The sequence below is a fragment of the Eptatretus burgeri genome, chromosome 16 (genome assembly GCF_056783735.1).
Source record: "Eptatretus burgeri isolate ZD-2024b chromosome 16, Ebu_testis_v1, whole genome shotgun sequence".
Lineage (NCBI taxonomy): Eukaryota > Metazoa > Chordata > Myxini > Myxiniformes > Myxinidae > Eptatretus > Eptatretus burgeri.
The window spans coordinates 50,608,745-50,621,791 of NC_140976.1; the positions used below are offsets into that span (position 1 = coordinate 50,608,745).

Below are 13,047 nucleotides of genomic sequence, written 5' to 3' on the forward strand. Positions count from 1 at the left end.
ACACTTGTTTCAATTAAAATTATTATGCACAGGTCCTTTGACCTCATACTTTCCCATTATTTGCCAATGGTCTCTAACTTTTGGTGAATCCATATTGTTTTATTACTGCAGATATGACATTACCGTCTCTCTCTCAAAGTCCTCACAATCTTGTTCTGTCAAAATAATTTGTTTGTAGTTTTCATATAGTAGTTATATAAATAACATTTTTCTCATCTTGTACCAAATTCTTTATGTGCATAATCTCCTCTGTATAATGCAAATTTATTAAATTCATCTCCAACTGATTATTTTATGGAAGAGCACAATCCACAAGGTTTATGTTTCTGACAAATATTAAAATGTGATTTCACCTTTTTGAGTATTGATTTGAAATCAGCATTTATTAAAAATTGGTGCTTCATTGTTTTACTAAAAAAAAATTTAATCCAACAGTTGCTTTCCATGGCATATCAATCACTAAGATTTATTATTAATATGATATTTTGAATGTTCTGATAATTTTAATTTTGTATGAAAGAAGTTCAGACATCTTTTACAAATGAATGTTTCTTTTTTTTATATTTCAATTGTATTTTTGTGAAATAGTTAATCTTGAATGTAGGAGGTCAATGTATTTTATAATTTGTTATATTTATCTCTATTTAACACAAACTTTATCATCTGATAAGTCAAAAACAACGAGATAAATTATTCATGTTTTCAAATTTTGGAATACCTTTTAATTTCAGTGGAAATACTAATTATTTTATGTTTAGTTTATTTTTTATGTGAAACCCTTTCAGGATTATTGTGTGGAGGATACAAGTGGTAAGAAAAGAACAAAGAAAGCATTTATTACTTTCATTACTGAAGGTATACTGAAACTGTTCAGCCTGATGGAGTTACGCACCCTACCGCATGATGTAGTAAATTTATTTTTAATATCGATGACCACTTTTATCTTTCATTACTCCCCTACTCGTTTCAGCCAAGGGGAATATTTGTTTGCTCTCCGTCTGACCGTCCATCCCACCTGTGGGGGTTTTTTCCCGAATTTTTTCCCACACCCTTTAACATGTTCAACTGAAACTTGGTACATCACTTTTTTAGTCAGTTGCAAAGGAAGTAACTTATAAAATAGGGGTCCATGTCTGTCGATCCGTCCGTCAATCCATCCGTCCGTCCGTTTGTCCACAATCCATCTTTCGATCATTATTCTGCAACCTGTAGTCAGAATGACTTGAAACTTGGAGGGATGATACTTGGGGAGAAGCCGCAGAAGCTCGCTCAATAAAATTTCAGATATGTCACCAATTGACTTTGTTAATTAGTCTCATAAATTAATCTTCAAAGTCCTGAAACTCGTAGACGATTCATAGTTTTTGCTTCTGGTTTGGTATAATGGTTCTATGAAACAATATCTACAGCTTTCCTAAGCGTTTTTTTCCGAATTTTTGTCCAGGAGGAAAGATAATGAGTCTTAATGAGTATGAAGTTCATCAGGACCAATTAATCATCAAAGTCCTAAAACTCCAAGAATATTTGTAGTTTTTGCTTTTTGTATGGTATAATGCTACAATGGAGCAATGTCTACACCTTATCACAGCGTTTTTTTTCTTCTGAATTTTTGCCCAGGCAGAAAGATAATGAGTCCTATTGAGTATGATTTTCATTGGGGACAGCATAAAAACAATAAATGTTGATGAATATATCCAATATCGATGAAATCGGAACTGATCAGGGCCCACAGGCCGAATTTTTATGACAAGTTACAGAATATGGTCACGTTTCAGGGAGTTTCATCAATTTTTCAGTTATTCAATTTTTGAACTTATAAAATTTCACATCGGTAGGGGGCATGTATTGCAAAGCAATTCTCACTCTTGTTTATTTTAGTATAGGTCTAATTATAAACAAGAAGTGGATGAGAGATTGGATTTTATGTGTAAATCCATTAAAACAAGTTTATACATCTTAAAATAACTTCCTCCTATTTAGTTTGTGATTACCATTCAGAATTACCTAATTGTCAATATAGGCCACTGTACAACTATGAAAATATATTAATGTTGAGAGAGAATGAGGATTTGTTCTAATATTTTTTCTTTTATTTGTACATCTTCCATCCCTTTTTAACTTCCATCCCTTCCATAACTTTAGTTATAAGCTAAAATTTAAGGGTATTATATCATTTAAATCCTTGTAGAATTCCTTCCCAATAAAGGGATTAGTGTTAACAATTCCTCATGCACATGATTTTGTTTCTAATGATTTATATTTATAAAGTAATGTTCTAATATTACCATGAAAGCATTCTCATGACATTCAACTTCAAACCCTTGATAATCACGATGATTTGTTGTTGTTTGCATTTGTTACTTACGAAATCTTTAGATTTCGTAAGTATATCAATGACTTCCATCCTCTGTTTGTGTGTTTGTTTGTTTGTGTGTGTTTGTTTGTTTGTTTGTTTGTTTGTGTGTGTGTGTTTGTTTGTTTGTTTGTTTGTGTGTTTGTTTTTTTGTGTGTGTGTGTTTGTTTGTAGGCACGATAACTCGAGAACAGAAGAACCTACCAATGTCAAATTACACCACTTGATTCAGGAGGGTGTTGGCTAGCGCTGGTTAGATTTTGGTCAAATTCGGTCAAAGGTCAAGGTCACAGTGAGGTCAAACATAATTCCATAAATTAATACGGAGAAATGGAGTATTTTTGCTTCGGTCGAAGTTACGAGTTTGTTTTAACTTCGATTTTAAATTTGCCTTCGGTTTTTGCGATCGCTTAGGATGCTTAACACTCGGTTGTCGAAATTCTGGTAAAAATCGGATGTTTTGGTGACGTTTTAAGATTGTATAAAAAAATATTTCACTCGCCGCATCACGGCTCATCACGTGGTGCAGCATGCCCGAGCAGACACGGCGTTGAGTCACGTAAACGTTTTGCGTGTGCACGCTGATGGTGTTTTCGATAAAGATGGTGTTTAAAAGTCATTTTTTTATCCCATTAAAGGTTATCCCATTAAAGGTGGATGGCCGAATATTGCGGTTTTGTGACTTTAATAAAATAATATTAAATAATTGCATGGAGAAATGGAGATTTTTGCTTCGGTCGACGTTACGAGTTCGTTTTAAGTCAGATCGCAATTCTGTTTTCACTTTTGGTAACGGTTAAGTATGCTTAACACTCGGTTGTTGAAATTCTGGTAAAAATCGTATGTTTTATGAGATTTATGTCGGGTGTCGTGTCTGAGGCTTAACTGAAGATTATGCTCATGAAGGGAATTGTAACACACGGCATTACTCGCTCGTTTTAAAGTGAATTTCAATCCTGTTTTCACTTTTGTTAATGGCTAAGTATGCTTAATACTCGGTTGTCGAAATTCTGGTAAAAATCGGATGTTTTATGAGGTTTATGTCGGGTGTCGTCTCTGAGGCTGAACTGAAGATTATGCTTATGAGGGGGATTGTAACACACGGCATTACGCGCTCGTTTTAAAGTCAATTTCAATCATGTCTTCAATTTTGGTAATGGTTAAGTATGCTTAACACTCGGTTGTCGAAATTCTGGTAAAAATCGGATGTTTTATGAGAGGTTTGGTACAGAATCATCGCAGAAACTTCTGGTTTGTATCGCTACCTTCTCTAGAGGCAGCTTTTATTAGACAAGGTCAGAGGTCAAGTTGATGATTTCGTAAATACCAGTCTATGACTGCTTGTTTGTGTGTTTGTGTGTTTGTTGGCATGATAACTCAAGAAAGGAAGAAGCTACCAATGTCAAATTACACCACTTGATTCAGGAGGGTGATGGCTAGCGCTGATTAGATTTTAGTCAAAAATCGGTTAAAGGTCAAGGTCACAGTGAGGTCAAACATTCTATTTTTGATGGTTTGGTACAGATAACTCGAGAACGGAAGAAACTACCAATGTCAAATTACATCACGTGATTTAGGAGGGTGCTGGCTTGCGCTGTTTAGATTTTGGTCAAAATCGGTCAAAAGTCAAGGTCACAGTGAGGTCAAACATTCGATTTTTGATGGTTTTGTACAGAATCATCGTAGAAACTTCTGGTTTGCGTCGCTACCTTCTCTGGAGACAGCTTTTATGAGAAAAGGTCAGAGGTCAAGTTGACGATTTCGTAAGTACCAGTCTATCACTGCTTGTTTAATGTATTTTTCTTCCAATAAGAGTTTTTCACATTTTCATTACAAATGTCACAATGAGTAGTCTTAGCAGGTAAGGGTATTTTTCCAATATTTATTTTATTTCTGATTGTGTGTTTTTTTAAGGAAGATTTTTTGAAAATCTTTTGAACAAATAAAACTATGTTTTTAATCGCCATTTTATTCAGGAAAAAAATACTTTTTTTAGGTATGGTAATTAATAATACTGTGTATCTCATTATAATAAAAAAATTGTTTGTGTTTTAAATGGGACATTTAGAAGGATATCTATGTTTAAAATAAAAAAATTGCTTGCATTTTATCTGTATATTTAGGAGCAAATCTTTGCTGAAAATGAAAATTCAATAAAAAGTTAAACCCTTAACTCAATAATCATTATTTTTCATATACCCCAGAGTGAGTGAGTTAGTCTGCTCCACTGCAAGCCTTAAATCATATATTAAATATCTTTCAAAGCTGCAAGAACAGTCATTAATGGAGAGACTGCATAAGAGGGTGGGTGGGGGAGGCACAAGTAAAAGCAATGTTAACTGCATAAGCTGCAAGTGTAAAGAACAACAATGCAACTGTTCAATCACACCTTAAATTCCCAGATATGTGGGATGAGCAAAATGCATTTGATGAAAATCAAGACGTAAATCAAAAAATAAAATTTCAAACAATTTGTCAAGAAGTTTCGTTCTCAATCACCTTGCCAGTGAATTGAATTCCACGGAAAAGGCAGATATAAACAAGAAACCAAGTGAGTACAAGCAGGCCAAACAAATCCCAGCAGATCCCCATGGGCTGTGAGATTCCTGGTGACCGACGCAACACCACCTGACTGATAAACAGGAAGGAAAGTATACTGTTATGGTTGTGGGGGTAGATGGAAGAACTTAATTGGGAAAATAGCATTGTGTAGAGTTGCATTGTCCGTGGACGTGTAGGAGGCATTTCAATGTAACTAAGTAGTGTACCTGTGAGTTTAAGTGTTACGTGTCACCACACAAGGGGGTGGTGTCACGTTGATTATCTAAGGATTAAGAATAAACTTCGCCAGTGTGTAATCAACCCTCTGTGATTTTTTCTGATGTCTTTACAACGAAAACCATGAGGAACAAGCAGGCGTGCAAAGTAGACAGAACTCCCGCATTCCTGGGTTTCATGCGAGCAGGCCATTCCCCGGAGGCAGAGGAGAAAGGGGTGATCGAGAGTAAGGTTGTTGCCTATTGTGGGAGGCTTCCTACTGTATAGGATTAGAGATCAGCAGGGTGCACACACGAGCTCAGTGTGAGGAACACATGAGGCAGAGTTGATTTGGAAGAGAATCAGAGGTGGAAGTTCAAGGCTTGCACATTTTTGGAGAGCCGTGATCAGAACATTTTGAGAGGAGAGAGGGAGAGAGCACACGTAAGAGAAGGAGGAGGAGGAGAGTTCAGGGTGAGCGCATGCACAAAGCAAGACGCTTCGCTGGCGTTTGGCTCTTGGTTGAGTAGTGAGAAATGGACCCCGAGTCTTGTGTATGTCATAAGCAGCTGCACACTGGTGCTCTGAGCCTTCGTGTTGAGTGCCACTCGCGAATTGCCAGGTGTACGTTTGTCCTGCTATGAGAGAGGCACCATTTTGCGTGCGTGGAAACGTCTGGTGCGTGCGTGCACGTGCTGGTGGAAACGTCTCGATTCTAAGTTTCTGAAGGACCACCTCTGGGCCAAGCGAAGTACAGAAATAGTTGAAAGGAAGGATCTTCTTTATATTTTGTGTTCCTTTCATCTGTATTTGAGTCCGTGTAAGAGGTGCCTCGACTGAAGGAATTATTTATTTCATATTATTATCATTACCTTAATGAATTATCGTCCTTTGTAAATACGTGTTTTATTTTCATTAAATGTGTTCATTTTGAAGAAACTGTATTCGTGTATCTGTCTTGGTGTTTGAGGATAAACCCCCTGTGCATCCGTTTCATTCCCCATACTCCTCCGCCCTCCACCATTGCACCCCATGTCATTCGAGCACATGTGAAAATCTCTGAGGATCAACGTGTCCACCTCCTATTAATAAGCTACCACTCAGACGTCCTGGGGACTGGCGGTGTTAGCTGGCCATCACCACAATTTGGGTTGGTGGGTTAACCTGGGCCGGCCACCCCCGTGACAATACAAGTGCATTAATTATTTATTTAAAGCTCGTGAGTAGGGTGGTAGTCCGACAAGTTGGTGTACTTTTTATTGAGCTCTCCAGCCTAGATTTGATTCTTAGCCTTAGTATAAAATTGCCAGATCGGTGCCTCACCAGCATTATGAAATGCAATGTCCGTCAAATGGACATTAACCTTGGTGTCACATCTGGTAGCATTAGCGACTGAATGTTAAAATCCGAAAGTGTCTTTTATCGAAGAGTATTTGAGTAATTCCTGGTTTCCTGTGCAAATTCCTGCCAAAATCATATCCAGGTAAATATCAGGACTGGCTGGCTGTTTTCCAAAAAAAATTGGCCAATCCCATGGGGAGAGAATAATTGGGGCCTTTAAAATTTAACTGGTGGAGAAGGTGCAAAAAAACAAAAAATGTAATGCACGACACTGAGTTGGTTGTAGTGAATATTTTTGCCAATATCAATAATGTAATTGGTGCTGTACTTGTCGACAACCAACCCAGTTTTTGTTGAACTTCCCAATATCAGGAGTTTTGACACATTTTCAGAAACTTCCATTGCTTCAGAAGCCTCCAGGTTATACCAAAAAGTATTGCTGCTGCATAGCAGGGGAAAAGGTGTGATCGAAGCCAAAGCTTTAATCTGCGCTATCATGAAGGATGGAGTGTTATCAAGAACGGGGTTGGGGATTATCACAAGTCTGCAATTATTCCTGTTGGATAACCTTTATGGTATGCACTCTATACTAATAACACTGGTCGACAAAATAGAACTTTTTTCTCTCATCAAAGATGTTAACATATTTTTTGAAACCAGTTTTGTACACAGATTCCAAATCTGTTTTGGGTTTTTTTTCGAGCACATTAAATTATTAAAATATGACAGGCATTAATTTCTGCACAATTTAGGCAATAATCACACATTAGGCGAGAAAAAAGTTTATAATCGAAAAAAGTTGGACTTATTATTTGGTAAAGATACTCCACTCACCTTGGTCATGGCAGATGTTAAGGTAAATAATAAGCTTGAGAATGCTATGAACAAGGCGAGTTTAACACCTGGATACATCCAGTCAAGAACTTCACTTGAACATCTGCCATGAACAAGGTGAGTGGATTCTTTCGAAACGTCGACTTTACCGACTTGTAAGTCTAGCTTTTTAAATTTATAAACTTTCACCGTTTAAATTTGACTGGATGAATAATAACAACCAGCATCAAGTTACTCATTAGGCGAGTAAACATTCTAACTTTATTCATTTTTCAGTGCAATTCCAATCAACATTATACACACCATACACATGGTTAAACTAATACACTTATGAAAAAAAGAAATGTATAAAAACTTTATTATGTTGTGAGTATGATTTTCTTTTGTAAACTTTGTCCAGATTATCATGATACAACATCCAGCAGTAGTCTGCCAGCATACTTTCGTTCCAGAAACCTTGGTAGCGATTTTACATTGCCTGAATGTATTTATGGAAGCGTTCCACCCACTCGTCACTCATCACACCAAGGTTTTCGGGAAAGAAATCTAAATGCGAGTTTAAAAAAATGTAATTTCAAGGAAATGCAACAGCCCATTTATTTTTGACATGCATCAAGCAGTTTCCGGACTCCATCTTTGTATGCGGGAGAATTGTGCTTACCCCAATAGTTTCCACAAATCCATTTGAAAGGATATTGTATTGCCTTAGTCTAAACTATAATGGAGCGAAGAGTTTATCTCCTCCAAGATGAAGCGTCAACGGTCCACAAAACTCAACAATATTGGACTTGATATACATGACTCTGGAATGCGATACGTTTTAGCTCGCTATCACGAGTGAATTCAGCAAAAATGAGTGGGGTTAAAAAGTGAAGCCGAGGCCACGATGTATAAGTTATGCAGCCCGAGGTACATCACCGAACATGATTGGTCCAGTGTTATCACATGCCCACCACAACAGAACAAACGAGTGATGGCAGGTTTACTACATCTATCTCTCTCTACAATATATATATATATATATATATATATATATATATATATATATATATATATATATATATATATATATATCTATATATCCAGAGAAAGATAGATAGATAGAGAGAGAAAGATTGATAGATAGATAGATAGATAGATAGATAGACAGACAGACAGATAGATAGATAGATAGATAGATAGATAGATAGATAGAGAGATAGATAGAGAGAGAGAGAGAGAGAGAGAGAGAGAGAGAGAGAGAGAGAGAGAGAGAGAGAGAGAGAGAGAGAGAGAGAGAGAGAGAGAGAGAGAGAGAGAGAGAGAGAGAGAGAGAGAGAGAGAGAGAGAGAGAGAGAGAGGAAGAGAGGAAGAGAGGAAAGAGAGGAAGAGAGGAAGAGAGGAAGAGAGAGAGGAAGAGAGGAAGAGAGGAAGAGAGAGAGAGAGAGAGAGAGAGAGAGAGAGAGAGAGAGAGAGAGAGAGAGAGAGAGAGAGAGAGAGAGAGAGAGAGAGAGAGAGAGAGAGAGAGAGAGAGAGAGAGAGAGAGAGAAGGGGAGAGAGAGAGAGAGAGAGAGAGGGGAGAGAGAGAGAGAAGGGGAGAGAGTGAGGGGAGAGAGAGAGAGGGGGAGGAGAGGGGGAGGAGAGAGGGAGGAGAGAGAGAGGGGAGAGAGAAGGGGAGAGAGTGAGGGGAGAGATATATTCGAGAGAGAGGGGGAGAGAGAGAGAAGGGGGAGAGAGAGAGAGGGGAGAGAGAGAAGAGGAGAGAGACTTTTGCATATTCTTATTATAAAACAATAAATATATATATATATATATATATATATATATATATATATATATATACATATATATATATATATATATATATATATATATATATATATATATATATATATATATATATATATATATATATATATATATATATATATATATATATATATATCCTGGTGTTGGCGCAGTGGTTTGGGCAGCGCTTGGGATCCAAAAGGTCCTGAGTTCAAGCCCCGTTGGGCCACTGAATTAATACAGCAGGGGGTTGACTCAGCCTGTCATCCTTCCGAGGTCGGCGAATGAGTACCAGTGTACTGTGCCGGTGTGTACCCCAGTTAAAATAGGTGTACCATATCCCTGTGTCGTAAGAGGCGACCAGGGTTGCGTCAGGAAGGGCATCCAGCGTAAAACCTGTGCCAAATCAATATGCGGATCATACGGATGATCCGCTGTGGCGACCCCGAACGGGAGCAGCCGAAAGCAGAAGATATATATATATATATATATATATATATATATATATATATATATATATATATATATATATATATATATATATATATATATATATATATATATGCCAATATATATGCCAATCAGTGAAAAGACACTATTTCCTAGCAGTACATTTATACGTACAACAATACAATGTAAACAATAAATACTCAAAACTCATTAATAAATTCCAAATCAATCAAAAAACTACAGTGATATCAATAAATTGTTCTCATGCACTTTGCAAATCCCCTCATTACACCAAGACTTCTTAAAGTCATCAACACTCGTTTCCCTTTTGTTTAAACAAAATTCAAGTTACAGTCGTGCTGTTATTCAGGCATTGAAAAAACGCATAACATTGAACATCCCAATAGGCTTTTCTTTCAATTTCTCCTACCTCGATAAATAACCCACCATTTTTGCTGTGGCTACCAAGAACAAAAAACAACAACTAATGTCACACGCAGGGTGACCCATATCTTGCCAAAAGGTGACCACGTGTAACTTCTTTCAGGTCATACTGAGATGAACAGAGCTGCTCTCCACCAGGAAGAACTCCTTGAGAAATATCTGCCTACGAGAAATTCTGATGAGAATCGTTCTACAGAGTAACGATGAAAAATATGCGTTTGCCTCATAACGTCACCAAATGACGTCATAATGTCTCAAGTTTGACATATCCAGAAAGCACTCATTAAGCTGTTCAATTTGAGGTATTACACGATATTGTACCTAAGATTTCAAAATTTGACCTTGGGGTCAAAAAATTTCGACCTCCAGCGCTAACCATGAAGGTAAAGGCCGATCGCCACCAAAAATTAATCAGCTGAGTGCCAGACCATGAACTATATTCCCATGGAGTTTGAAGACGATCCAATCAAAATTACTCAAAAAATAAGGGTTTCGTCGACTCCCTGATTTGCGACAAAGTGACCTTGACCTTTGATCTTGACCTTGAAAATTTTATGTGCTGAAAGGGACCTCTATAGGCCTCTGATATGCGAAGTTACAAAAATTTACAATGATAACTGTGCTCTGCAGAGTGATCGATACGTGATTACAGACAAATAAAAAAATAAAATAAAATAAAAATCATACAAGCTGACTCACATATCTTGCAAAAACTTCGTTTTGGCAAGATAATAACGAGTTTACTTGATCTTTCCACACGAAACTACACAATCTTAGTGAGAAAGTAATTTGCATCTTTTTTGCCATGTGGTTCAGCCATTGAAATAATGGCACAAGCCTTGTAAAGTCAACATCTGCATGGAACAAATCCTCTGTACAAATGCAGAAAGGGCAGCACCTGGATATGGTAGAAAAAATGATTTAACAACTTATTCGAAGGAATGACCCAATGCGCTAGTCGCCATTAATCTCCAGTCCTTTTCGCAACCAGCTTACTATAGAATGAGTTCCATATCGGGTCAGACGGGGTTCCTTCCGGCATTATTATTTTCTACCTGCCTACTCCATTCAATGGAGAATTCTCGAGTAGGACTCGAGGAGACAGTCTATCTTGGTCCTTACTGCTATATTTCTGAAAAATATATTTTCCTGAGCTAGGGTCAGGTATGGGAGCATTTGCCAGAGCAGCACGTCGTTGGGCTCACTTTCCACTGGTACTCCAGGGGCCTCCGTCTGGCCATTCCCCAGGCAGATGCCAAGCCCATCCCCATCTCCTTGAGATGCCGGTTAACCTGCTGTAACCACGAGGCATGTGGTTGGCCTATTGGCCTCCTCCACTCATGAGACTCCCTCACTGAGAGAAGCTGGGGAGCAGGATCAGCATCAGGAAAATGAGCCACATGTCCATACAGCCGCAGCTGATGCTCACAGATTATGCAGCTAACAAATCTCATCTGAGTCTCTCTCAGCAACCGCTCGTTGGACCAGCGATAGACAAGGATACTCCGAAGAGACATGGTACCAAAGGAATTAAGTCTCCATCTCAGATCCTTGGTCAGAGTCCAATTCTTGCATCCATAGAGCAAGACTGGAAGCACCAAGGACCTGAGGACTCGGACTTTCGTCCTCCTGCACAGGTACCAGCAGCGCCACACCCCATGATCCAGTGAATCCATGACTCCCCAGACCAGACCCAGACGTCTATCGACCTCTGACTCACAGCCAGCAGAGACATGAATATCACTGCCAAGGTCAGTGAATCTCTCCACGACCTGAACATCCTCACCACAAACAGACACAGACAGGACAGCAGCATCCAAGATGTCATTGAAAGCCTGAATCTTAGTTTTTACCCAGGAAACCTGTAATCCCAGCGGCTCTGACTCCTCATTCAGCACACCGAGGGCCCCCAAAAGGATATCTAAAGCCTCCGCAAAGATGACTGCATCATCTGCGAAATCAAGGTCTGAGACCTTGACATTCCCAAACGATGCACCACAGCTTGATCTCTCTGACATCCTCCCAATAATCCAGTCCATACAAGTGCTGAAAAGTGTGGGGGCCAGTACACACCCTGACGAACTCCAATAACAACTAGAAATAAGTCAGAGATGGTACCACCACATTTCACACAGATGTATGTGTGTATATATATATATATATATATATATATATATATATATATATATATATATATATATATATATATATATATCTTCTTCTTCTTCTTCTTCTATCGGCTGCTCCCGTTAGGGGTCGCCACAGCGGATCATCCATATGATCCGCATAGTGATTTGGCACGTTTTACACTGGATGCCCTTCCTGACGCAACCCTGGTCGCCTCTTACGACACAGGGATATGATACACCTATTTTAACTGGGGTATACACCGGCCCAGTATACTGGTACTCATAGCGCCGCCCAGTGCAGAGCTCCCGTCCCCAAGAGATCCTCCAACCCAAGCTTCCGATTAGCCGGATTTCAGGCGTACGCCACTATGCCCGTTATATATATATATATATATATATATATATATATATATATATATATATATATATATATATATATGTATATATATATATATATATATATATATGTATATATATATATATATATATACATATATATATATGTATATATATATATATGTATATATATATATATATATATATATATATATATACATATATATATATATATAGATATATATATATATATATATATATATATATATATATATATATATATATATATATATATATATATATATATATATATATATATATATATATATATATATATATATATATATATATATATATATATATACATATATATACATATATATATATATATATATATATATATATATATATATATATATATATGTATATATATATATATGTAGTAGATTAATGGTGTTTCTGAGACATCCATGCAAATGAATGGGGAAAACTATTAATTGAACCCCGAAAACCCCAAAACAGGAGGCTTACTCCTCCCCCCCACCCCCCATACAAATGTATAGGGAGAACTCTGACTCGAGACCCATCAGGACAAAAGGAGGAGATTGATTTTCTGCCATACAAGCTCATGTTAAA

The 13,047-nt window shown here is 37.5% G+C and overlaps 1 protein-coding gene across 1 annotated transcript in view; it reads right to left on the reverse strand.

Moving 5' to 3' along the window:
- LOC147011050 (sodium- and chloride-dependent GABA transporter ine-like) overlaps nt 1–13,047 on the reverse strand; it is a 152,452-nt gene that overhangs the window by 60,852 nt on the left and 78,553 nt on the right. Inside the window, exon 5 of the mRNA XM_085860622.1 lies at nt 4,853–4,985. Coding sequence (XP_085716748.1) covers nt 4,853–4,985 — 133 coding nt within the window. The remainder of the gene's footprint in view (nt 1–4,852; nt 4,986–13,047) is intronic.